General features: G+C 35.6%; 3 protein-coding genes across 8 annotated transcripts in view; 1 reads left to right on the forward strand and 2 right to left on the reverse strand.

The window, feature by feature from the left end:
• The first annotated feature begins 813 nt into the window (after positions 1–813).
• On the forward strand, positions 814–14,244 carry LOC147156063 (uncharacterized). Of its 5 annotated transcripts, XR_015092177.1 has the most exons (15): positions 814–1,028; positions 1,454–1,497; positions 2,496–3,107; positions 3,219–4,019; positions 6,967–7,121; positions 7,191–7,299; positions 7,826–7,889; positions 7,972–8,151; positions 8,231–8,333; positions 9,315–9,410; positions 10,045–10,166; positions 10,721–10,889; positions 11,647–11,807; positions 12,357–13,375; positions 13,566–14,242. XR_015092177.1 is itself a non-coding variant. In XM_086066429.1 (10 exons), exons 2-10 carry the CDS (start codon positions 1,463–1,465, stop codon positions 9,326–9,328), a joined length of 2,073 nt encoding a protein of 690 aa, XP_085922555.1. In that variant the 5' UTR covers positions 814–1,028; positions 1,454–1,462; the 3' UTR covers positions 9,329–9,664. The 5 variants fall into 5 exon arrangements, 3 of the variants coding, with proteins under 3 accessions (XP_085922555.1, XP_085922554.1, XP_085922553.1); XR_015092176.1 differs by having other exon boundaries at positions 10,045–10,889; positions 13,566–14,244; XM_086066429.1 differs by lacking the exons at positions 10,045–10,166; positions 10,721–10,889; positions 11,647–11,807; positions 12,357–13,375; positions 13,566–14,242 and having other exon boundaries at positions 9,315–9,664.
• Positions 9,604–15,122, reverse strand: lipib (lipase, member Ib). The gene is made up of 10 exons (XM_086066430.1): positions 14,767–15,122; positions 13,539–13,924; positions 13,156–13,264; positions 12,940–13,041; positions 12,619–12,708; positions 12,378–12,545; positions 12,137–12,226; positions 11,740–11,848; positions 10,632–10,805; positions 9,604–10,470 (listed from the first exon to the last, which is right to left on the reverse strand). Exons 1-10 carry the CDS (start codon positions 14,819–14,821, stop codon positions 10,386–10,388), a joined length of 1,368 nt encoding a protein of 455 aa, XP_085922556.1. The 5' UTR covers positions 14,822–15,122; the 3' UTR covers positions 9,604–10,385.
• A 1,455-nt stretch (positions 15,123–16,577) lies between these two features.
• The window catches only part of tmem108 (transmembrane protein 108), a 32,998-nt gene continuing 22,832 nt past the window's right edge, over positions 16,578–26,743 (reverse strand). For both annotated transcript variants that reach the window (XM_086066432.1, XM_086066431.1), the window contains exons 4-5: positions 18,439–18,590; positions 16,578–17,454 (exon numbers count right to left, since the gene is read on the reverse strand). In XM_086066432.1, the coding sequence (XP_085922558.1) occupies positions 17,338–17,454; positions 18,439–18,590 (269 nt within the window). In that variant the 3' untranslated portion in view covers positions 16,578–17,337. The remainder of the gene's footprint in view (positions 17,455–18,438; positions 18,591–26,743) is intronic.

Consider the following 26,743-nt stretch of genomic DNA (forward strand, 5'->3'; position numbering starts at 1 on the left):
GGATTACTGCTAAATAGCATCAATAAACTTCATCGAGCTATCGCGTCTCGTCTTTCTGTCTGGTGAACTATCTATACTGGTGATGTTAAATGCTCATCCACTAGGTGGCAGAAGGGACAATTAACCTGTGGAGCCAGCGGTTGCCAATCGGTACAACAGAAGAATTCAACACAACAAACGCAATTTTCACATGATTTGGGAGGAAACTGAGACATGATCATTATTTATATATATTTATGTAGATTTATCTAATGTGATATATTTTTGAAGTTTTATTTCTATCCCATATCCTTGATATCCAGTTTTATACATTTAAAACAATTTTCAATACAAACAACTGAAGACAGTTGAGAACAAAGTAAAGAAATAAAAAAAAGTAGCTTAGCCACACTAAAGTACATAGAGTGCAAGGAGTAGTTTTTAACCTGGATTCAAAAGTGTTTACTGACATCACTTTGTTGTTAGCTAAATGCTGCTTCACCATGTTTGCTTTGAGAACTGTGCTCCACTGACCTCCAGTGATTTACAGATCAATTGCATAACTTTAAAATATATTCTCGACTACAGATGACTGGGACCACCAGTGCATAAAGTCTTTCTGGTCTGATAAAAAAAAAAATATATATATATATATTTATTTTTTAAATTTATGTATTTATTGGTTCTGGTCAGAATCTGAGTCGCAGTGTTCTGATTGAACTGCAGCTGTTTTGAGAGGGAGTTCAGTCAAGAGACAGACCGCAGTCCATACCAGTTGGTGGCGGTAATACGCTACAAGCCATTTGCCAACCGCCTAAAAACAAGAGAAGAAGATAAAACAGCTGCAGAAGAAGAACGCGCATTCGGCCATTTTCCGTCACATTTGGGCGAAACAGCAGCGAAAAAGCGATTTTGGCGTCTATTTGTGTCAATAAATAGGGCCTCAAAGCATCGAGTGTCATAATTGTGATTTATGTGTGTGTGTGTATGTGTATAAATCGTTGCTTTAAATCGCTGCAGCACTAGGGAGGACGTCTCGGCAGAGGCAGGTAGGTGCGTCAAATGCTAGTTAGCATTAGCTAGCGCACCTCTTCATAATGTGATGCCAGAGCTTAGCATTTTATTTTAGGGCTTTGCTGGAAATGTATGTATCTTTAATCCCATTTAGAGTGCTCACTGAAGGTAATGTGTGAAAGAAATACGTTTTAGAGTGTTTACTTTTATTAGCTTCGATGCTAACTGCTGGTAATTGCGCTACAAGCAGCCTCTGTCAACACCACGTGACTGGCAGCAACATTCATGTCTTCCGCTTTAGGACGAATAACTCCAAATTTTAGATGCTCCAATTTGCATATTGTAAACTTTAAACAATTGAGAATTCCCCCCCAAACCTTCAGCCAAGGCAGTATGTCAAATAAAAGAAGCGTGTTCGTGTTGACCTTGTTCTGACTGGGGGTTTTCTTGTTCTTCAAAGGCAGCCGGAATGTCCATACAGATGTCTCCTCCGTCACAAAGCAGGTAGTTGCAATGACAACCCACAAGTCCCATTTGTTAGCCCCCCCCCCCCAATATTTGCCTTTGTTTTTGTCATTGCTATCACAACAATGTCTGATTTTTGCGGTATTTATAAGAGATTTGTTTGTTGTTGAATGAATTATTTCACCAATTCCTTACTCTTTCCTTTGCTTCACTTAGTGGCATCTTTCACATACTGAGATTAATTACACGTTCAGTTTGGTTAGAACAGCAGCTAACCATCAATTACTCTTCCGATATATATATTTTTTAATTAATTGATTAATTCTATACTGTACATTTAAAGTTTCCATCCCTTTATTCAAATGCAGAAATTTATTTTAAATTGACATTGTAGAAATGTTACAATCATGTTCATTATTGTTTTTTGGCCGTTTTAAATTGAACAAGATCATTAACTGATTGTTGGATTATAATTTTTTTTGACTAATTTAATGATTTATTAGTTGAGTAATTGATTAATTGTTGCACCTCTAAACTTGACTGATTTTATTTGACAATATTGACACACTCAAATTAATGCTAGCTAAAATCTGGTAAACATATGTCGATGGCAAGCACAGCTCAGACACAAATTGACGGTCCATGGTCGTAAAAAGTCACACCTGTTCAAATGCTAGTTTTTAAGTCTCAAGTCAATTTCTCATCACAAGCCCTCACATACAAGTAACAGGTGAACATGCCTCTATAACTTTTAGAAAAGTATTTGTCAGTAGGTGTTTTTCATTTGTGCTTTACTCCAGCATTGTATGAGTACAGAAAGGTATAACTACACTCTTGTAGAACATCAGAATTTTTCTTTGCAATATGTGAATTGGGTGGGAAATTGGGAGTGATTTCAATTGCAAGATGGTGCATCATTCTCCGAGATTGCTTGTCTTTGAATGAGTTGTTGCTATCGTGACAGCCCAATTTTTTGGAGGGACTCACTTGGTATATGTTCCAAATCCATCACTTATTGTGACTGTTCTGCTATCTAGGAGATTCACATGGGACGAACACGGACCTTACAGAGCATCAGCAGGACATTATGGAAGTGACTGGAGGCCCACTGCCAGAGATGAAGATCGCAGGTTTGGTGAGGACATGTTCCCAGAAGGCCAGAGGAGATCCCCTCCTTCTCCTTCGCAGGGTCGTTTTTGGCATCAGCGAGATCAGGGGGGAAGCTTTCGGCGGCGGCCGTCGCCTCGGCACGATTTGAAGGACCGCCGTGTCCCAAGAAGCTCCCCCCAGCGAGATGGCGGATCCAATGCAGACAGACAACAACGAGGCTTCAGAGAAGACCTCCACCAGAGTTTGAACAGCAGTGGAAGGTCGCCATGTTCACCTCCGAGGTTCCAGAGGGAAACATTGCCGCTGTCCACTAACAGTCTCTCAGACCATTCACAGGGAACGTCGGGCTGGAGGCGGGACACAGAATGGCGGGGCCAAGGGCGGTTCCGAGACGTCAGCCCCAGTGTTAGATCCGAGGAGCAAAGAGGAAGCAGAAGGGATAAGAACACCGAAGATCTGAACAGAAGCAGGCAAAGAGAAGATGTTCAGCTCATCTTAAAGCGGATGAGAAGAGAATCGGACAACAGCCATCAGAGCGGGTACATTTACAGCTAAATCACACTCGAGAGCCACAGAAACTTCAGATATTCTCTTCTTTCCTTCTGCTTACTTTCTCTTGCTGATGTTGACGTGTCCTCTCGCTGTCGCAGGTTTAGGCGGGACAACAAGGATTTTGGGGATCAGCGCCGCTCATCTGCCAAGGATGACGGAGACTTCCGCAGGGATCCTCCCGGCACAAATGCTCTCGGCTCGGGAACGCTTCGCTTCAATGAACGTGGTCAGAGATTCCAAGACAACCGGAAAGGACCGCAGCCGGAACACTCGGATAACGGTGGACAGCGTGACATTGACGTGAGACACAGACGCGCTGGTCAAACGAGCTCCTCGCAGGAACAATTGCGGACTTCAAATAGAACGCTGGATGTCCGAAAAGATTCCAGAAAACGCCACTATCCGGACAATTGGAGGGACGGCTCGGAACACAAGAGGAGCCCGCCGCCGCAAGAACGGACCAACTTGACCAGATTTGACAGACAAGGTGCTGCCACAAACCAGAGAGGGAGCAGCGGTTCCCATCCGGCCAGAGGTAGGTTCAGTCACGACCAGGTTGGAGACAACGGGAGCCGGACAAACTTTCAGCAGTCCTCTCGGAGCTACCAGAACGTTCCTCGTGAGGAGCCCAGAGCGGGATACAGATCCCAAAGGGACACTTGTTACTCCAATGCCGAGGAGGAAGAGGCAGAGCCCGGCTGGACGAGAGAAGAAGACGAGAGGCGCCTGGAGCACGTCCAGCCTGCCAGTCTGGACCGACGCTGGCACCGGGATGAGCCCGACGTGGAGCGGCCCAGGGCGCGCGCTTGGGAGGAACCCGACTCCAAAAGCATGACCGTGGTAACGGAGGAAACGCTCACCATCAAAGTGGACATGAGCCGGTCCGCCCCGCACACAAGGTAAAGTATTCCTATTGGTCCTCGGAGCTCAGGGTCAAAGTGGACAAAACGAGCAGGAAGAAGAAAAAATGGCAGTTAGGGAAAGTTTTTACGGGCAAGTGTGTAAGTAAGGTGAGTGACTTTGACATCCGGAAGGTTCTTCAGGAGGCTTCAAGGTTGAGCAGTATTGGAACGAAAACATCTCAGCACATTTTTGATGTTTGAAATGTCTCCAGGAGAAAAAAAAAATGGAAGCAAGCATGATGAGGCCCATTCTGATGTTTGACATGCGGAAAGTTCGCCAGACCAAAACCAATTGAAGCGTCAACGCCTCATCACATCTTCTCTCAAGCTTCTTCCAGTGACATTACTGGAAGATTTGGAACTTCATGGAGGTCTTTTGCTTCCTGTTGCCACCACAGAGAAGATGCAGCAGGATGGATCTCTTTTGTCTTCTGCAACTTTGATTTCGGATGCGCTTCACCTCGGAACCACCACAAGGACGACATGGATGCACATTCAAGAAAGGAGATCATTGACGAGACACAAGGAATCAAGCGGACGGCGAATATTAAGACGAAGACGAAGGTGATGATCAACTTCCTGGAGGAAGTTAAATTCACACATCGGCGGTGAAGATTGGTGGAATCACTGAGCAAAACGTCTCAATGCATCTTTTTTTCATCCGTTGGCTCCCTCATTTCCAGAACGTCCTTTTTCGGAGTGAAGGTATTGACGGAGCAGAACATTTCTAAAAAGCTTTCTGTGAATGTGGCAAAAAGTGTTCGCTTGGATTGCTTCAAAGAGGAAGGCTGACAAAGTGCGGTCATGTGATGACACAAGGCCGATGATGGAGTTGAGCAGCGCGGAGAAACATTTCGTGATCATTAACAGAACACGAACACAGCCGTGGATGTTAAGTCCATCCAGCACGACGTGTGCAAAGGAACATTCCAAGTCTTCTTCCATTTCAAGGAACTGTTACGCAGTCGAGGACTTCCTTCCGTCCAAACATGGAAACGATTGAAAGATTCGGAGCTACACTATTCTTCATTTATAGGAACAGTTACCACAATGGACGTCCTTCCGTTCACGTGACGCTAACGTCCATCACGTGTACTCTTCGCATCACGCAATGGTAGAAAAATCACGGAAGTCCTTCCAAACTGAAAACAGAAGTACAACAGCTGGACTCAAGATGGATGCCGATGAACATGATGCCCATTTAAAGGAACAGTAACACAAGCAAACCTGTTGCTGCCAAGGAACATCTTGTCTTCATTTAAAGGAAGAGACTTCCATCCAAACGCTGGCCAACGTGTTGACATGGATGCTAATGAACGAATGAATCCACAGCTTGTCTTCATTTTAAGGAGCAAAAACTCAGCAATGGACGTTCTTCCATCCAAACCCGGATGTAAACACATCGGACAGCATGCTAATGGGAGATCCGAGTCGTCCTGATTGATCACGAGCATTCGTTCTTCAACTCGACTTCAGCAAAGAAAATATGAACCGTCGCCTTTCGGCCGCAGACGTCAACCGTCAACCTCAGGAGGCAGCACAGTGTTTTTATTCAGCACATTACTCTCAACTAAGAGTGTACAAGATGATGACATGTCAGGTGACAAAAGGAGGAAGTGACATCATCACCATCAAACACAAAAAGTGTCACCTAATGCTGAAGATAGGAGGCAAGCTCTGACTGCCATCAAGCATGAACCTCGAGGTGGACAAAAATGACATCACCGCTGTAAAACTCCAGATTCTTACCGAATGAGTGAAGATGTGACGCGAGCTCAAACTATCAATTGTCAGATACAATTGTCAGGAAGTGCCGACATCGCCACAAAACTTTCAGAGTGATGAAGATGGGACGTGAGGTTACGTTGTCAATCAGATGGGACCATCAGGAGGCAAGAAAAAAAAACAGGAAGTGACATCATTACTTGAAGTCAGTCAGCTGTAGCCATCAAGAGGCGGTACAAAAGAGGAAGTGACGTCATCTCTTTAAATACAGAAGTTACTTTTAGAGTGAATTTGGGTCGTCAGTTCAGATGTAAGCATCAGGAGGCGGGACAAGAGGAAGAAGTGACATCACCACCGTTTTCAAGTCTGTTGAAGATGTGAGACAATAGGAGGAAGTGACATCATTGCCATGAAATAATCCCGTCATTTGTTGGCCAAGGATGTTTCTCACGAAGTCAAAAGGAGAAAAGTGGTCAAGACAAATCGTAATCACGGTGGAAAACTGGAGGCCAGCCTGTCTCGTCACTTCCTGTAGATGCGCGTGGCATCACACGGGGCATCAATTTTGCGTGGCGTAGCATCAGTCTTGCCAACTTGGTTTATTTGAGCGATATTCCGATTTTAGTGTACACGTAAGTACGTAGTTCATGTAAGAGGTCCAACTTTTAAGCAGGTAAGTCATTTTGATTCTTTTGTTCTGTGATTTACATCAGTAGATTTTGTATTTATTTTTTATCAATGGAAGTTGAACCTTATCAGTGATCCACTGCCCCAGTCCAACACAATCAGTCATTCATTTTCTTTAGTGCCAGTTCATACTTGGCTGGAGCCAATCCCTGCTGACTTGAGGGGTGATGGGCGGGGCTACACCTTGGACTGCTTGGATGACCATGAATAGTCAGACAAGTCCCAGCCACATCTCAGAACAAGTTGGTCGCCACAAGATCTATCTGCCCCAGTTTGGAATGTTGGAGGGAGCTGGCGAAAAGCAAAACGCCACACAGGCAGCTCAGAAACTGGATCCAAACCCTCAACCTCAAAACCGTGCTCGGCCTCGTTCGCAGTATAACCCTAACAAATAAACAACCTACGGATGATTTAAGTTTGTGAAAATGCACTAAAAGTGTGACGACGCTGCGGTCCGCGTATTGGATGTTGCCACTTGGATCCATGAAAAAAAACAAAGTTAACCGCTCATTCTTCCTCTTCTTCCTGGCAGCTCGCTGTGCTACTCTGCAGAACGCCAGCTGTCGATGGACCTGGTCAACGTGAGTCGCCAGCGTCTGGGCTCCGTGCCGGACGCAAGAGTGCCCGAGAGCGACGGCAGGGGGACATTTGCACAGGAGATCATCACCCTGGTGCACAGTGTCAAAGGTCAGAGTGCCGTCTGGCCTGCGAGTCACAGGCCACTTCTTACTGTGTTTGTGTGTTTTTTTTTTGCAGAGCTGTACTTCAAAGGCAACGGCATCATGTTGAACAAACGTTTTTCTGTGCCGCAACAACAAGAGGAGGGGGCGGGGCTGACCCTGGACCAGAGGTTCTCATCGAACCAGTACGTCAAACTGATATGATGATGTCATCTTTTATACAATCGAGTCAAAGCAAGTATGCCGCCAAGGCTCCGGACTGCCTCTAGATGGCGCTATTTTGCCTTTAAAATTTGAGACAATTTGCACTCAGACCAGTGCAATGAGTAAAATCAATTTCATAAAAAAAAAAAATATTTATATAATTGCAATTCTTGTTTGGTCGTTGCCCTGGCCCTGAACAAATGTGATGTCATTTTCAGTCGACAGCAAGTGGCAAAATGGCCGCCCCCCTGAGATGGATTAAAATGGGTGGGTTTTACTGCTAAACTCATTTTGCACAATATTAATCAGAACCGACTAGCGGAGCTGCATCAAACATATTGTGAAGAAAATTTTGGGGTTGACTTCTCTGTCTCAAATCAGCCAACATCAAAGCAGTACAACAGGATGAACTCAAAGTTAGGCAGAATCATTTTCTGAAATCAATCCAAAATTGTACATGCCATCGATGTACGAATGTTGTCATGACAAACTTGTGACCTTCTTCAGCATGAGCACGACGCCGTCGCCCGACGACATCCAGCTGCTCTTCCCCGGTTTAACCGGCGCGCAGGTGAAGTCGACTTCCTGCAATCTCGCGGCGACGCCGACGCACGTCAGGTTGACCCTCTGTCGCCATTTTCTTTTCTTTCCAGCTGTCGCACGGGCCCGGTGACCTGAGACACGACCTCGAGAGGCGGCGGCAGAAGCGTCTGGAGGGCGTGACCATCACTATCCCGGGAACTGGACAGCCGGCCCCCGCCAAGATCTGGCACGGCGGCGGTGGCGATGCGATGTTTCCGGACGACCGGGACTACAGGCGGGACGGCAACACGGTGGGTGCGAAAGCACACGTGACCTGCCTGGCGGGCACGAGATCGGGCGACATTGACCCTGGTCTGTGCGTGTGCTAAGGGTCCCAGGCAAGGAGGTCAGTACAGGATGAATGCCGGCCCCACGTCGAGGTTCAAGAACCGGCAGCCCGTCAGGATGCAGAACCGCCACAACAATGACGAGGGTAATCTCCAAATAACATCCGTCCATATGTCCTCTGTAGTGCTTGCTAAAGGTCAGAGGTGAGCGGTAGACTACCCCAGCAAAAGGCGAGGTACACCCGAGATGGGTCGCCAGCAATTGAAGATATAGATCAACACATTTTTGAAAGTGATTAACTAATTCAAACCCAAAAACATGTAAATACGTTTTTTTACTACTTTGTCCTTCCCGCCCAAAAACGTGTTTACATGTTTTTTTTAATGCAAGAGCATTCAGAAGGCTTTGATGCAGCTTCTGACCTGAAGCAATGGTAGTTATTACAAATATGGCCAGCAGGTGGCAGCAGAGACTAAGAGATCAACCAGGGCCATGTTGCAACTTGGTGCACAGTGTGTTTTGAATTCACGTATGCATAATACAGTGACGTACAAAGGCTGCGGAGCGATCTGCCAATTTACCTAAAGGTTTTCTACTGGGAAACTGACTATGCATGCGCGAACACACGAAGTAATGAGTCATTTTTAATTGAGGTATGAAAATCACCAAATGTTGTCACTTTTAAACCTATATACCTGAAATAATAAAAATTTTAAAAAGCCAAACTTTCATTTCATCCTGGGGCAGGCAGTGCTTACCTTGTCACTGCCGGGAACTCCTTTTTTTTTTTTTTTTTAAGCCGTTAAAAAAATTGCATCACCGCGTTGATCCCCTTTTGCGATGTTCCCGCCTGCAGCTCAACACGTCTTTTTTAGACTTCTTTTTCTGCCCGGGCTTGTGTAACGACCGCGCCGGCCGCTTTGACCTAAGACCCAGCGACTGCATCCTTAGCGCTCATCCAATCTCGTTTCTTCTTCTGGCTCAGCCACGCCCACACGGCTAAAAAAAAATCCTCCGCCGTTGTCGTGATCCGCATTAGAGCCTTCGTCTCTTGACTTAACCTCAATTTCTTCTTCTTTCCTTTTGTGTGTGTGTGTGTGTGCGCGCGCGCGTCCCGTCCCCGCAGGTCCCAGCTGGTGACGCCGCCCGCCGAAAGACGAGCAGTCCCAAAGTTTTATTCGTCCTTCCCCTGCAGTTCTTTCCAATCGTCTGCCCTTTAAAAGTGAGTCCATGTGTCAAGCAATGTTCTCCACGTGGTCTTGTTTTCGTTTGTAGCTGTTTTTAAGGCAACCATTTTGAGCCATTATTCCATATTCCACTCGTGCAAATCGGATGTGTCTTAATAGTGAAGACCGGACTGAAATAAATGCTCAAATGGTTCTTTTTGTTTTCTGTATGCGACTCATGGAGCAATGAGAAGTTAGCAGATCGACTTTATTTACTTCTGTTATGACAATAAAATACAATAAATCATCATTGTGTGTTTGTAAACATCAATATGATAACACAAGAAGTATCAAAGGCACAAAGTAAAACCTGCAGTTGGCCATGTGAGAGTAGATGCGTACACACACACAATAATAGTCAGGCCTAATTTGACCTCAATCCCGATTGGAAATCCAGATTATCGGAAGTCTCCAAAAATGATCCAGAGTGACTCTCTTGTCATTGGGTGTGATTTTTGACCTCATCTTAAAGCCGTTTCGCATTTCTTCGAGCAAATCCTTCGGCCTCGCCACGGACTCCGCGATTGCATCGTGAAAAGGGGAGCCAATCAGGAAGCTCGATGCAGTTGTTGCCGGGCACAAATAGACTAAATGACCTTTCACCCGTATAGCGCTTTTCTACCTTTGCAGGTACTCAAAGCACTTTTAACGCCGTCAGTTCGCGGTCACCTTCTGATGACGCAGCAGCAAACAGCTTGTCGATTGTTTGTGTAACGTCTCTCGCAGGGAAATTCACCACGCGCAGCCTCCAGGTAAGCTAACAGTTAGCCTAACTTCGCTTCTGCTCGTCTTTTTCTTGGTCATCTCAACGTGATTTTTTTCCTTCTTTTTTTATCTGAACATAACCTGGATCACGTGTCCATGAGGTAAAAAGTCTTCCAAGTTTATTTGCTTACGTCCTGTTCTATTATGAGGTCAGATTGTCGGTCTGGGTTGTAGCTCCGCCCACTGTGCCCGCCAAGCACGTTAAATCAGAGGCGAGAGTCGCACGACAGCGGCCGGAACGCCACCTCCGTGTTCTCCTCCATGATGATGTCAAAGCGGCACATCAGCGGCCTGGGCGGGATCAGGAAATGCGTGTTAATGACCGGAACGCGTATGATCATTTCGGCCCATCTGTGGCCGCGTTATATTGGCATCAAGACTGTCAGAAAAATAACATAGTTTGACTGTAAACTTCAAATGCGCGCAAGAACTTATTTGAAGTTTGTCCCGACCTTTGCGGGTGCTCCAGCGGCGTCAGTCGTATCCGCAGCAGTCGGATCTTGTAGCGAGGCCCGATCACGTTACCCGTGTTGATGCGCAGGGAGATCTTGTGCACGTGCGGCAGGTCCTCGTCGAACTGGGCCAGGAGACGCGTGGACGTGAACTGCTCGAAGCGAAGGCGCTTGCTGGTCGTGGAGCACAAGAGGCGAACGAACACAATGAGCCATTGCGACACGTTTTGCGCAGTAGTTTGTTGTCTTGATTTGCAGGTAGGAGTTTGAAGTTTAAATTCTCTGGGGGAGCGTTAAGCACATCCTGGGTGGACAAGTGTTTATAGTGGGGTAAGAAATGTGGCCAAAATCCAATAGCAAGTCGATGGGAAACTGGCCAAATACTTTTTTGCCGTACTTCATTCCGGTTCACCAATTAGACGTTGCGTTCATTTAGTTTATTGAATCCTTGCTTTATTCATTTATTGCATTAAATTATTTGTTTTAAGTTTTCAATTGTCTGTTTTTAAATAACTGGCTTAATTATAATTAACACAATGACCTCAGCAATTTACTTGAAAACCAATTTTTAAAAAATGAAATAAATTAACAATGATTTTTCTTATTATTAAATTTGTTAATAATTACAATTGAGCTGAGTATTTAACAGACACCAATAAAAATGTTTACAATAAATTAAATAATACATTTTGTTAAATATTACAAAGTAATTATGTTATTTTATAATTAAGGCAATTCGTTTTCAAGTGTCTTATTAAATTAAAAAATACAATCAATAAATTGTTAACTCAATTATAATTAAGCAGATTTTTTTTTTTTTATTATACAATGAAGCAATGATTTAATGAGCTGAATAAATTCAACTCGATTCTTGATAAAAAATTGTTGAGCCGGATTAAAGAACGGCTGAACACACTTGGCCACCCAAGATGAAATTGACGCTCCCCCGTAAGGTTTACAATTGCCTGTAGATGGCATAAGATGGTGACAAAGTACTACTTTTATATTTGATAAGGTTTTGGCCTGAACAACAACAACAACGGTGGGAAAATTGCAGAATCTTACAGCAAATAATGGAGGAAAGCATTTTGTGAGGAGACAAACTCACTGGTCAATGCGGGCCTCAGTGACGTTCCTGCCGCTGTGCAGGCGGATGTTGACCACCCCCCAACGCAGGTACTGGTTCCACGTCACCATGTCCACTCTGTAATTCAGCTCTGGGACACACAACATCAAAAAAGTGCAGGATGGAGGGTTAGGATACACTAAATAAATTACAGTGAACGCCCCAGACGAAATGCGGTTCATCAACTCGTCACAGATGTTTTTGTGGCGAGGCAATAGCATTTCTTTGGCGCCCTCTTGTGGCAAATTAAGGAACTATGATGCCGTGAGTTGAGGAGCCGCCTCTGGCAAAGTTAGTTGATCTTTTAATATTACAACTTATCTGAAAATAAGACATATCATGCCCTCTGAAGAAAAGGAAAAAGGGCAGCCATACTTACTCCTGTAGGGGTGCGAGGCCGTCGTGCTGAAGAACGCTTTCGTCTGTCCAAGTCGCAGAAGACTTTCCCGCCACTGGATGACATCATAGCCTACAAATAAGAGCACGAAACATCAACCAGCAGACAAAAAAAAAAAAAAAAAGTCAAACTTTGTCACAAACATGGAAGTTGAACAAAGACGCGTTGTTTGTTTTCAATCAATCCTAATCAATCACTGAAGGTGTGTTGGAGGCGTTCTCACCGAGCTGCGGACAGGAAGCGGGTTTGAAGGCCTCGCACTGCAGGCAGCGTCCGTCCAGGAAGTCGGCGTAGGACGCGCACGGGTACGCCGTCAGGCTGCACGTGCCGTTGAGGGCGCAAAGGTACAGGAGCATGGAACGCTGGTGGTCGCACACGAAGTAAGACTTTCCTGTTGCATGGAGGAGGCGGGGCTTGCTGAACGTCAGCAACACACAAGCATTTGTGAGCGTGTGCGCATTTACCGGCAAAGATGGTTTTGGGGCAGCCGGGCTGGTCGGCGCCCCCATTGGCGTAGAAGTCAATGTGACCGTGGGCCCCCCGCAGGCCAAATGCTGTAACGCACACAAATGAGCCGACATAAGATTTTTGCACTAACTGAATCATTTTCCCCCTAAAATTCGCTAAATTGGAAATAAACATTTTAACATTGTTGTATTCTTCTTCATGGTTTTAAATATGTCGCTGTAACGCTGAATTGATAACACGGTAAAAAAGTAGAATGAATTATTTTGTGATGTACAATTGTTGCTATAGCATTAGCATGTTAGCTCGTTGAGGCTTACAGTCCATGTCGGTGTGCAGCACGTCCACAAACATGGCGTCCGACGGGTCCAGCCTCTCGTCCGGCGTGGCGCTGGTGAAGAGAGGCCCGGCCGGGTCCAAACCTGAACGCACAAAGGAAGCGTCGTAGGTTTCACGTACACGATGCAGCAGATGTTGAGGAACTTCTTTCATAATCGCAGATGTCGGAGGTGGGTCTCGGGTTTCGGTCATGTTACCTGTGATGCGTCCGATCTTTCCCTTCAGGTTGGCACCCACAAAGCCGGCGAGATGCGCACCCAGACTGACGCCGATGAGGTGCATGGAGTCCAGCGAGGCTCCTTCCTCCTGAGGAGAAAATCGGAAATGAATCCCGTGTCCTTTGAGGCTTACGTCTGAGACCAACAATTTCACGCAGGACTCAGAACACGACACTTTCAACATTATGCTCGACTCAAGGCAAGACATGCGTTGTATTTTTACTCCTCGTCACAATCTGAACAAAGTTACGTTTATCTTTGTCTCATCAGACCACAAGACATGGTTCTAGTATTCCGTCCAATGAAATATCTGAGAGGGTGTACTCACTTTTGTGAGATTCCGTTTTGCCAAGAAATCTCACCTGCATGCTTCTGATGAACCCCGTCAGGTTGTGTGCCGCCTCCCTGGTGTAAGCCACGGCGGTCAGGTAGTTGAGGTTGGCGGCCCCCCGGTTCCAGTCCACCACGATGACGTTGAGGTCCCGCCGCTCGGCCAGCAGGTGCACCAGGTGGTCGATCCACACGGGCGGCGCCCCGGTGGGCCGGTAGCCGTGGATGACGAAGGCGGTGGGCCGCGAGAGGTTGAAGAGCGGCTGGGATGCGAAGTGACGGTGGCGCAGCTCGCGCCCGCACGCCGGGTTGGCGCGAGTGTACAGCAGCAGGCGCACGTACAGGCTGGTGCCCAGGAAGCAGTGAGACAGGTTCAGGTCCGTGAAGTTGTCACACGAGTCGCCGTCGTCCTCCAAGCCTGAAACAGAAATCTCGTTCTCATGCTGGATGCAATGAAAAGAGCAGGGGCCCCACAATTGACCCCTGTGGAACACCACAAGTTCCGTTATATGTGAATTCATATTGCACATATTTGTCTGACCTTTTTTTTTTTTTTCATGACAGAGTCAGTATGACGGAATTACAATAATAAAGAAATCAGATGACGTACCATTACAAAAAAATACATAAATAAAAAAAAAAATTATTAAAATTTTTTTTTTAAGGAAAGAAAGTGTGTCTTGACCTCTGCCGACCCCCTAAGACTGACTCACCAAACCCTTGGCATTTGATTGAACCCAGGTTAAGAACAAGCAACCTGACCGAGTCCACAGGGTTGTAAATCCTGACTGTGGCGATCTGGTCTAGAAAGTTCCGCAGGGCTTTGATCCAGTTTTGTGGAGCCGTCGTTTAATGGCGTTTCATGGGACGCGGTGGAGAAACAAAACTCGGCCGCAACTCGAACTCGCAAGAGGTAATTATAGCTGTCAATCACGAGAAGAGGGCGGGACTTCAACTGAAAACCACTTCAGTTGTGTTGTTTTTCTTCAAGCAACAAGCCTTTTGAGTTAAGAGAGCTAAACCTAACCTTTTGCGTACAGATTTCTGTTTTCAAAGTCAAAAGTACCTGAAAATGCTACTTTAGTCCAGTTCCAAAGTTTGTTGACTTCACTGGTTACGACATCGCAAATCAAATTGAGTTAGTCGTCCAGTCGTTAACTGGCATCTTGCGGAACGTTTGAACGGATGATGTTTATGTCGTTTTCGTTTCGTTTCGTTTTCAGTGTGTTCGCAAAAGCCGAGGCCGGCGACCGATCTCACCTTGGCAGAGCAGCACAAGTCCCAGCACAAGACTCAGTCGTCTGCAGGCCAGCATCGTTCCACGCGCGGCGGCGGCGTCTCCGAGTCCCGACCAATGACGGACTCCAAAGGAGGCTCCGAGGATTTGATCCCCAGGGGGGAGGGGCCCAGGTGAGAGTGGCAGCAAAGCCGACCAATCACGCGCTTTGTTTGCGTGGCAGCCGCTCAAGTCGCTTTTGCACAGTAGAGTAGAGTAGAGTAGAGTAGATACCAGCGGTGGAAACGAGGCTTAAAATTAAAAACCTACCTTGATACCCAACCCTAGTTAGAAGCCTTTGAAACCCTAAACCTAATTTGAAACCCTAATTTGTATGGCAGCCCCAAAGTGTCATAATTAAATAAAAACGACAGTTTCATTAAAATTAGGTATTGGTAGTAATATAAAAAGTCTTTCAGACTATTCTTTAATAACTGAGAAATATTTTATTATGATTGAATATTTCATATTGATTATTTTAACAATGTCATACTTTTTTTTTTAATACTTATTTTCCAAGATTTTATAAGATAAGAAAACGTTTTTTATTTTTTTATTTTTTACAATGTGAGTTTTTAATGTTTTTAGTTTTCAATGTCATTTTCCACAACTGCCTATTTATTTCATAATGGCGTTTTTGATCAGAATAACTTGGTCTTGTCAATCAAATAACATGGGGGGGGGGGGGCAGTTACGCGATTGGCTGAGTCCGTTATACAGACATGAGCAACAGCACTTGCAGTATCGATTCACGCGTGGAGATGTTTATGGCCTGATTTCAGAAAGAATGGTTGCACTCCAAGAAGTAGCAAATCGTTTGCAATCGGATAATAACTTAAGGCCTTCCTTCACCTGAGAGGGGATTGCAGCAGCACGAGGCCGCGTCACCGTCTGGAAGATTAATTACATTTCTAAATAGAGAACTAAGAGGAGTTCGAAGCAAAAACAAACAAACAAACACGACGTAAGGTGTCTTACAACAACAACAAAAAAATCAGCCTTACTATACATGGTCGTTTAAAAAAAACGCTTTTTTGTTTTTAATATAAAAGCTTTACTACTATTCATGATCATTAACAAAAACAAAAAAATAATCAGCCTTACTATATAGGTTATTTAAAAAAAAAAAAAGAATATGCGGTTTGTGTCAAATCTGTTGACCCTCTAGGGGCCCCCTGCTGGCTAAGGGGCCCCCAAGCAATTGCCTGCCTTGCCTCATGGCAAACTATGCCACTGGATAAATGTACCATCCGTCCATCCCTTGTGCGTGTTTGAACAACGTGGTTGATTGTGATGACCCACACTTGAACCCAGGACGCGGCTCAGCCTGCACGCAGATGGCGGCGGCGGGCCTGCAGACACAAACACAAAGCAGACGCGCAGATCGGGTCCACCATGTCCCGATGCCAAGCGTCTTCCCTCGGGACATCCTGCTGGAAAATGTCCAGTGGCGACTTCCTGCTGCAACGAAGGTTCGTAATAATAACAATCATAATAGTAATAATAATGTTCCCACTTATTTTGTTTACATTTTCATTTGGGGGTGTACTCACTTTTGTTGCCTGCTATTTAAAAAATTGACGGCTACGTTTGAGACGACGCAAGTTAGCGAGATACTCTAACGAGCTGCCTATTTAATTGCACTGACTAAAAGAGCAGCGGTATGCAAAATGAATGACGTGACAAGCAAGCGAATGCTGAGGAGCCGGTGACCTCTGAACCCTCGGAGAACACATTTAAAGCCAACATCAATTACTATCACGGATCAGTCCGAAACATACTCAGTCATGGTGAATATTATGGCACTGCTTGTTTATTCCAGGACAGAAATGAGCAAAACGATGATTTGTTCATGATTAAAATGCTGATTTGAAAAAGAATTGCTTTACAGTCGGAGAAACGTGATTCAAATGTAAGACGTGGACGTGATCGTTTACTCACGTTTGCAGATTGAGCACACATTCAATGCAAATCGTTTGGAGGAAATCAAAGGACAACAAATACCATCCAAAAATCGTTCACCGGTTTCCTTTCAAAAAAAAAAGAACAACTCAAATCCATAGATTTGCTGCACAACAAATGAAATATTTCCTGATTTCATTTATTGCGATTTTTGACCGTTTCACCAAACGATGACGTACAAAACAATCCGACGGGATGTTTCACGTTCAGAGCGATCCGTGTGCGGAGCGTTGCACGTTTTGAAATGAAGCCGACAAATAAATGAAACTTTTCTCACGTTTGGGACGCACCTGTCAATGTACATTATGCATACATACGCTTATATTCAAGTTGTCATCTTGATGATTGAAAACAAAAAGCTTTTATAGTTTGCTTCAGTCATGAAAGCAAAACCACACGCGTGTATTTTAGAAAGACGTTAAAAATGATCACAATGAATGCGCTTTTTGTTTGTGTGTGTGTGTGTGTGTGTAAAAACTGTACATCAGAAAAATAGGCGCGCGTCTCCTCCTCCTGCTAATCAGCGCTGAATGTGCTGCAGTGAGAAAGTCTGGAGGGGAGGGCTTATTTGGGGGCGGCGGGGTCGGAGGTCGCTAGATGTCCGAGGCTTTGTCTCTGTTGATGAAGAGCGTCTCCTGGCAGAAGGGGTTGACCAGGACCACGCTGCCCACGCCGTAGTCGCCGTTTGGGGGCAGGCAGCTGTCGTGCTCCTGAAACCCAACAGAACAAATTCATTCATCCGGATTTTCAAAATAAAATCGTGGGGCTTAAAACAATGCTTTTACCATATGTCATGTTTTATTACATAATATAAGTTACTATCTCACGCCATTTCAATTAAATATTTTTCTTAAATTGCCTTGATATACATTTTCATGATGTTTATTTTAAAATAAGCCACATAGTTAAAACAAAATAAATAAAAGCGATCCCTTCGGTCACGTTGCAACCCCGCAAATGGGGGCGTGCAGATGCTGCCATGTGAGGCTACAACCACTAGATGGCGATGTAACACACACCAACGAAATACACACGCCAATGCACGCAGAGAAGGTAAATGTGGACCAACTGAGCATGTTAGCATGATTCAATTCATTCAAACTTGAAAAATGATACTTTAGTCACTGCAACATGTCGAGACAAAAGGATTCAGACACATGCATACAGTATAATATTTGAATATTATTAATATAGTAATTAATTTTTTTTTTGTAAAATATGACTGCTGCACTCGCAGGTAGTGAGCAGTGAAGAAAATAATGACGAGCCCATGGGTCACTTTAAAATATATATTTTTTTAGTATTTTCCTCTTGACTTTTCACTGCCTGCCGTCATCCAAACGGTGACGGGTGAGAACATGAAAGCAAATGTGCTCATTCATCAGCAATTAGCAGCCAAAAGAATTCCAAAAATGCCTGATTGACAGCATCAGGACCAAATTGTGACATCTTTGTTCATCTATCTTTGCCAGTCATTTATGCTTTGAAATCAAATCTTTCCTTATCATGCGGGTCGAGTTGAACATTTCGGCGTCGCTGAATTCTCTTTTGTTATCGGCCACGTCAATATATTCCAAATGGAAAAAGCGTGCTAGCAAGCGACGACATTGACGCGATGACGCGCTCGCTCGCTCGCTCGCTCGCTCGCTCGCACCCCCGAGGCGCGTTGATGTTGGTTTGGCGAGCGTGCGTACCTCGCTCTCCAGCGTGTGGATCTCTCGGGGCAGCTCCACGGCGTGCCGGCTGAAGTAGTCCATGGTGATGGCGTTGTTCCAGTAGCTCAGGTTGTTCTCCTGGCTGGACGACTTCTTCCTGCGTCTCATGCAGCAAACCGTCAGCAGCACGGCTGGCAAAAAAAAAAAACACCGCAACACAGTCATGAGGAGTTCATGGCAATGCGAGCAAAGGAGGCTCGCGGGGGAGGGGTTCTGGGTTCGAATCCCGTTTCGGGTACTCGTGTCGGGGTTTGCGGCATTTTCTCACGCTAATCGGCTTCCTCCCGTAAAAGTGGATCAAATAAAAGTCAAAATAAAAACGTATTAAAAAAATATTATTCAAAAAATAAATACAAAAAATAAATGTAAATTGAAATTTAAAAAAATTATATATATTTATATCCCTAAATAAATAAATAAGAGTGAAAATAAAAAAACGAGATTCAAAAAATGAAAATAAAAGTCAAAATAAAAACGGATTAAAAAAATATTATTCAAAAATTAAATACAAAAAATAAATGTAAATTGAAATTTAAAAAAAATTATATATATTTATATCCCTAAATAAATAAATAAGAGTGAAAATAAAAAAACGAGATTCAAAAAATGAAAATAAAAGTCAAAATAAAAACGGATTAAAAAAATATTATTCAAAAATTAAATACAAAAAATAAATGTAAATTGAAATTTTAAAAAATTAATATATATTTATATCCCTAAATAAATAAATAAGAGTGAAAATAAAAAAACGAGATTCAAAAAATGAAAATAAAAGTCAAAATAAAAACGGATTAAAAAAATATTATTCAAAAATTAAATACAAAAAATAAATGTAAATTGCAATTTTAAAAAATTAATATATATTTATATCCCTAAATAAATAAATAAGAGTGAAAATAAAAAAACGAGATTCAAAAAATGAAAATAAAAGTCAAAATAAAAACGGATTAAAAAAATATTATTCAAAAATTAAATACAAAAAATAAATGTAAATTGCAATTTTAAAAAAATAATATATATTTATATCCCTAAATAAATAAATAAGAGTGAAAATAAAAAAACGAGATTCAAAAAATGAAAATAAAAGTCAAAATAAAAACGGATTAAAAAAATATTATTCAAAATACAAAAAATAAATGTAAATTGAAATTAAAAAAAATATATATATATTTATATCCCTAAATAAATAAATAAGAGTGAAAATAAAACAACGAGATTCAAAAAATGAAAATAAAAGTCAAAATAAAAACGGATTAAAAAAATATTATTCAAAAATTAAATACAAAAAATAAATGTAAATTGAAATTAAAAAAAAATTATATATATTTATATCCCTAAATAAATAAGAGTGAAAATAAAAAAACGAGATTCAAAAAATGAAAATAAAAGTCAAAATAAAAACGGATTAAAAAAATATTATTCAAAAATTAAATACAAAAAATAAATATAAATTGAAATTTTAAAAAATTAATATATATTTATATCCCTAAATAAATAAATAAGAGTGAAAATAAAAAAACGAGATTCAAAAAATGAAAATAAAAGTCAAAATAAAAACGGATTAAAAAAATATTATTCAAAAATTAAATACAAAAAATAAATGTAAATTGAAATTTTAAAAAAATAATATATATTTATATCCCTAAATAAATAAATAAGAGTGAAAATAAAAAAACGAGATTCAAAAAATATTATTCAAAAATTAAATACAAAAAATAAATGTAAATTGAAATTTAAAAAAATTATATATATTTATATCCCTAAATAAATAAATAAGAGTGAAAATAAAAACACGAGATTCAAAAAATGAAAATAAAAGTCAAAATAAAAACGGATTAAAAAAATATTATTCAAAAATTAAATACAAAAAATAAATGTAAATTGAAATTTTAAAAAATTAATATATATTTATATCCCTAAATAAATAAATAAGAGTGAAAATAAAAAAACGAGATTCAAAAAATGAAAATAAAAGTCAAAATAAAAACGGATTAAAAAAATATTATTCAAAAATTAAATACAAAAAATAAATATAAATTGAAATTTTAAAAAATTAATATATATTTATATCCCTAAATAAATAAATAAGAGTGAAAATAAAAAAACGAGATTCAAAAAATGAAAATAAAAGTCAAAATAAAAACGGATTAAAAAAATATTATTCAAAAATTAAATACAAAAAATAAATGTAAATTGAAATTTTAAAAAATTAATATATATTTATATCCCTAAATAAATAAATAAGAGTGAAAATAAAAAAACGAGATTCAAAAAATGAAAATAAAAGTCAAAATAAAAACGGATTAAAAAAATATTATTCAAAAATTAAATACAAAAAATAAATGTAAATTGAAATTTTAAAAAATTAATATATATTTATATCCCTAAATAAATAAATAAGAGTGAAAATAAAAAAACGAGATTCAAAAAATGAAAATAAAAGTCAAAATAAAAACGGATTAAAAAAATATTATTCAAAAATTAAATACAAAAAATAAATGTAAATTGCAATTTTAAAAAATTAATATATATTTATATCCCTAAATAAATAAATAAGAGTGAAAATAAAAAAATGAGATTCAAAAAATGAAAATAAAAGTCAAAATAAAAACGTATTAAAAAAATATTATTCAAAAATTAAATACAAAAAATAAATGTGAATTGAAATTTTAAAAAATTAATATATATTTATATCCCTAAATAAATAAATAAGAGTGAAAATAAAAAAACGAGATTCAAAAAATGAAAATAAAAGTCAAAATAAAAACGTATTAAAAAAATATTATTCAAAAATTAAATACAAAAAATAAATGTAAATTGAAATTTTAAAAAATTAATATATATTTATATCCCTAAATAAATAAATAAGAGTGAAAATAAAAAAACGAGATTCAAAAAATGAAAATAAAAGTAAAAATAAAAACGGATTAAAAAAATATTATTCAAAAAATAAATGTAAATTGAAATTTAAAAAAATTATATATATTTATATCCCTAAATAAATAAATAAGAGTGAAAATAAAAAAACGAGATTCAAAAAATGAAAATAAAAGTCAAAATAAAAACGGATTAAAAAAATATTATTCAAAAATTAAATACAAAAAATAAATGTAAATTGAAATTTTAAAAAATTAATATATATTTATATCCCTAAATAAATAAATAAGAGTGAAAATAAAAAAACGAGATTCAAAAAATGAAAATAAAAGTCAAAATAAAAACGGATTAAAAAAATATTATTCAAAAATAAAATACAAAAAATAAATGTAAATTGAAATTTTAAAAAATTAATATATATTTATATCCCTAAATAAATAAATAAGAGTGAAAATAAAAAAACGAGATTCAAAAAATGAAAATAAAAGTCAAAATAAAAACGGATTAAAAAAATATTATTCAAAAATAAAATACAAAAAATAAATGTAAATTGAAATTTTAAAAAATTAATATATATTTATATCCCTAAATAAATAAATAAGAGTGAAAATAAAAAAACGAGATTCAAAAAATGAAAATAAAAGTCAAAATAAAAACGGATTAAAAAAATATTATTCAAAAATTAAATACAAAAAATAAATGTAAATTGCAATTTTAAAAAATTAATATATATTTATATCCCTAAATAAATAAATAAGAGTGAAAATAAAAAAACGAGATTCAAAAAATGAAAATAAAAGTCAAAATAAAAACGGATTAAAAAAATATTATTCAAAAATTAAATACAAAAAATAAATGTGAATTGAAATTTAAAAAAATTAATATATATTTATATCCCTAAATAAATAAATAAGAGTGAAAATAAAAAAACGAGATTCAAAAAATGAAAATAAAAGTCAAAATAAAAACAGATTAAAAAAATATTATTCAAAAATTAAATACAAAAAATAAATGTGAATTGAAATTTTAAAAAATTAATATATATTTATATCCCTAAATAAATAAATAAGAGTGAAAATAAAAAAACGAGATTCAAAAAATGAAAATAAAAGTCAAAATAAAAACGGATTAAAAAAATATTATTCAAAAATTAAATACAAAAAATAAATGTAAATTGAAATTTAAAAAAAATTATATATATTTATATCCCTAAATAAATAAATAAGAGTGAAAATAAAAAAACGAGATTCAAAAAATGAAAATAAAAGTCAAAATAAAAACGGATTAAAAAAATATTATTCAAAAATTAAATACAAAAAATAAATGTGAATTGAAATTTTAAAAAATTAATATATATTTATATCCCTAAATAAATAAATAAGAGTGAAAATAAAAAAACGAGATTCAAAAAATGAAAATAAAAGTCAAAATAAAAACGGATTAAAAAAATATTATTCAAAAATTAAATACAAAAAATAAATGTAAATTGAAATTTTAAAAAATTAATATATATTTATATCCCTAAATAAATAAATAAGAGTGAAAATAAAAAAACGAGATTCAAAAAATGAAAATAAAAGTCAAAATAAAAACGGATTAAAAAAATATTATTCAAAAATTAAATACAAAAAATAAATGTAAATTGAAATTTAAAAAAATTATATATATTTATATCCCTAAATAAATAAATAAGAGTGAAAATAAAAAAACGAGATTCAAAAAATGAAAATAAAAGTCAAAATAAAAACGGATTAAAAAAATATTATTCAAAAAATAAATGTAAATTGAAATTTAAAAAAATTATATATATTTATATCCCTAAATAAATAAATAAGAGTGAAAATAAAAAAACGAGATTCAAAAAATGAAAATAAAAGTCAAAATAAAAACGGATTAAAAAAATATTATTCAAAAATTAAATACAAAAAATAAATGTAAATTGCAATTTTAAAAAATTAATATATATTTATATCCCTAAATAAATAAATAAGAGTGAAAATAAAAAAACGAGATTCAAAAAATGAAAATAAAAGTCAAAATAAAAACGTATTAAAAAAATATTATTCAAAAATTAAATACAAAAAATAAATGTAAATTTAAATTTTAAAAAATTAATATATATTTATATCCCTAAATAAATAAATAAGAGTGAAAATAAAAAAACGAGATTCAAAAAATGAAAATAAAAGTCAAAATAAAAACGGATTAAAAAAATATTATTCAAAAATTAAATGCAAAAAATAAATGTAAATTTAAATTTAAAAAAATTAATATATATTTATATCCCTAAATAAATAAATAAGAGTGAAAATAAAAAAACGAGATTCAAAAAATGAAAATAAAAGTCAAAATAAAAACTGATTAAAAAAATATTATTCAAAAATTAAATACAAAAAATAAATGTAAATTGCAATTTTAAAAAATTAATATATATTTATATCCCTAAATAAATAAATAAGAGTGAAAATAAAAAAACGAGATTCAAAAAATGAAAATAAATGTCAAAATAAAAACGGATTAAAAAAATATTATTCAAAAATTAAATACAAAAAATAAATGTAAATTGAAATTTAAAAAAATTTATATATATTTATATCCCTAAATAAATAAATAAGAGTGAAAATAAAAAAACGAGATTCAAAAAATGAAAATAAAAGTCAAAATAAAAACGGATTAAAAAAATATTATTCAAAAATTAAATACAAAAAATAAATGTAAATTTAAATTCAAAAAAATTAATATATATTTATATCCCTAAATAAATAAATAAGAGTGAAAATAAAAAAACGAGATTCAAAAAATGAAAATAAAAGTCAAAATAAAAACGGATTAAAAAAATATTATTCAAAAATTAAATACAAAAAATAAATGTAAATTGCAATTTTAAAAAATTAATATATATTTATATCCCTAAATAAATAAGAGTGAAAATAAAAAAACGAGATTCAAAAAATGAAAATAAAAGTCAAAATAAAAACGGATTAAAAAAATATTATTCAAAAATTAAATACAAAAAATAAATGTAAATTGAAATTTTAAAAAATTAATATATATTTATATCCCTAAATAAATAAATAAGAGTGAAAATAAAAAAACGAGATTCAAAAAATGAAAATAAAAGTCAAAATAAAAACGGATTAAAAAAATATTATTCAAAAATTAAATACAAAAAATAAATGTAAATTGAAATTTAAAAAAATTAATATATATTTATATCCCTAAATAAATAAATAAGAGTGAAAATAAAAAAACGAGATTCAAAAAATGAAAATAAAAGTCAAAATAAAAACGGATTAAAAAAATATTATTCAAAAATTAAATACAAAAAATAAATGTAAATTGAAATTTAAAAAAATTATATATATTTATATCCCTAAATAAATAAATAAGAGTGAAAATAAAAAAACGAGATTCAAAAAATGAAAATAAAAGTCAAAATAAAAACGGATTAAAAAAATATTATTCAAAAAATAAATGTAAATTGAAATTTAAAAAAATTATATATATTTATATCCCTAAATAAATAAATAAGAGTGAAAATAAAAAAACGAGATTCAAAAAATGAAAATAAGTCAAAATAAAAACGGATTAAAAAAATATTATTCAAAAATTAAATACAAAAAATAAATGTAAATTTAAATTTAAAAAAATTATATATATTTATATCCCTAAATAAATAAATAAGAGTGAAAATAAAAAAACGAGATTCAAAAAATGAAAATAAAAGTCAAAATAAAAACGGATTAAAAATATATTATTCAAAAATTAAATACAAAAAATAAATGTAAATTTAAATTTAAAAAAATTAATATATATTTATATCCCTAAATAAATAAATAAATAAGAGTGAAAATAAAAAAACGACATTCAAAAAATGAAAATAAAAGTCAAAATAAAAACGGATTAAAAAAATATTATTCAAAAATTAAATACAAAAAATAAATGTAAATTGCAATTTTAAAAAATCAATATATATTTATATCCCTAAATAAATAAATAAGAGTGAAAATAAAAAAACGAGATTCAAAAAATGAAAATAAAAGTCAAAATAAAAACGGATTAAAAATATATTATTCAAAAATTAAATACAAAAAATAAATGTAAATTGAAATTTTAAAAAATTAATATATATTTATATCCCTAAATAAATAAATAAGAGTGAAAATAAAAAAACGAGATTCAAAAAATGAAAATAAAAGTCAAAATAAAAACGGATTAAAAAAATATTATTCAAAAATTAAATACAAAAAATAAATGTAAATTGAAATTTGAAAAAAATTATATATATTTATATCCCTAAATAAATAAATAAGAGTGAAAATAAAAAAACGAGATTCAAAAAATGAAAATAAAAGTCAAAATAAAAACGGATTAAAAAAATATTATTCAAAAATTAAATACAAAAAATAAATGTGAATTGAAATTTTAAAAAATTAATATATATTTATATCCCTAAATAAATAAATAAGAGTGAAAATAAAAAAACGAGATTCAAAAAATGAAAATAAAAGTCAAAATAAAAACGGATTAAAAAAATATTATTCAAAAATTAAATACAAAAAATAAATGTAAATTGAAATTTTAAAAAATTAATATATATTTATATCCCTAAATAAATAAATAAGAGTGAAAATAAAAAAACGAGATTCAAAAAATGAAAATAAAAGTCAAAATAAAAACGGATTAAAAAAATATTATTCAAAAATTAAATACAAAAAATAAATGTAAATTGAAATTTAAAAAAATTATATATATTTATATCCCTAAATAAATAAATAAGAGTGAAAATAAAAAAACGAGATTCAAAAAATGAAAATAAAAGTCAAAATAAAAACGGATTAAAAAAATATTATTCAAAAAATAAATGTAAATTGAAATTTAAAAAAATTATATATATTTATATCCCTAAATAAATAAATAAGAGTGAAAATAAAAAAACGAGATTCAAAAAATGAAAATAAGTCAAAATAAAAACGGATTAAAAAAATATTATTCAAAAATTAAATACAAAAAATAAATGTAAATTGAAATTTTAAAAAATTAATATATATTTATATCCCTAAATAAATAAATAAGAGTGAAAATAAAAAAACGAGATTCAAAAAATGAAAATAAAAGTCAAAATAAAAACGGATTAAAAAAATATTATTCAAAAATTAAATACAAAAAATAAATGTGAATTGAAATTTTAAAAAATTAATATATATTTATATCCCTAAATAAATAAATAAGAGTGAAAATAAAAAAACGAGATTCAAAAAATGAAAATAAAAGTCAAAATAAAAACGGATTAAAAAAATATTATTCAAAAATTAAATACAAAAAATAAATGTAAATTGAAATTTTAAAAAATTAATATATATTTATATCCCTAAATAAATAAATAAGAGTGAAAATAAAAAAACGA

Source organism: Leptonotus elevatus, chromosome 21 (genome assembly GCF_054856555.1).
Source record: "Leptonotus elevatus isolate MCC_2025b chromosome 21, RoL_Lele_1.0, whole genome shotgun sequence".
Lineage (NCBI taxonomy): Eukaryota > Metazoa > Chordata > Actinopteri > Syngnathiformes > Syngnathidae > Leptonotus > Leptonotus elevatus.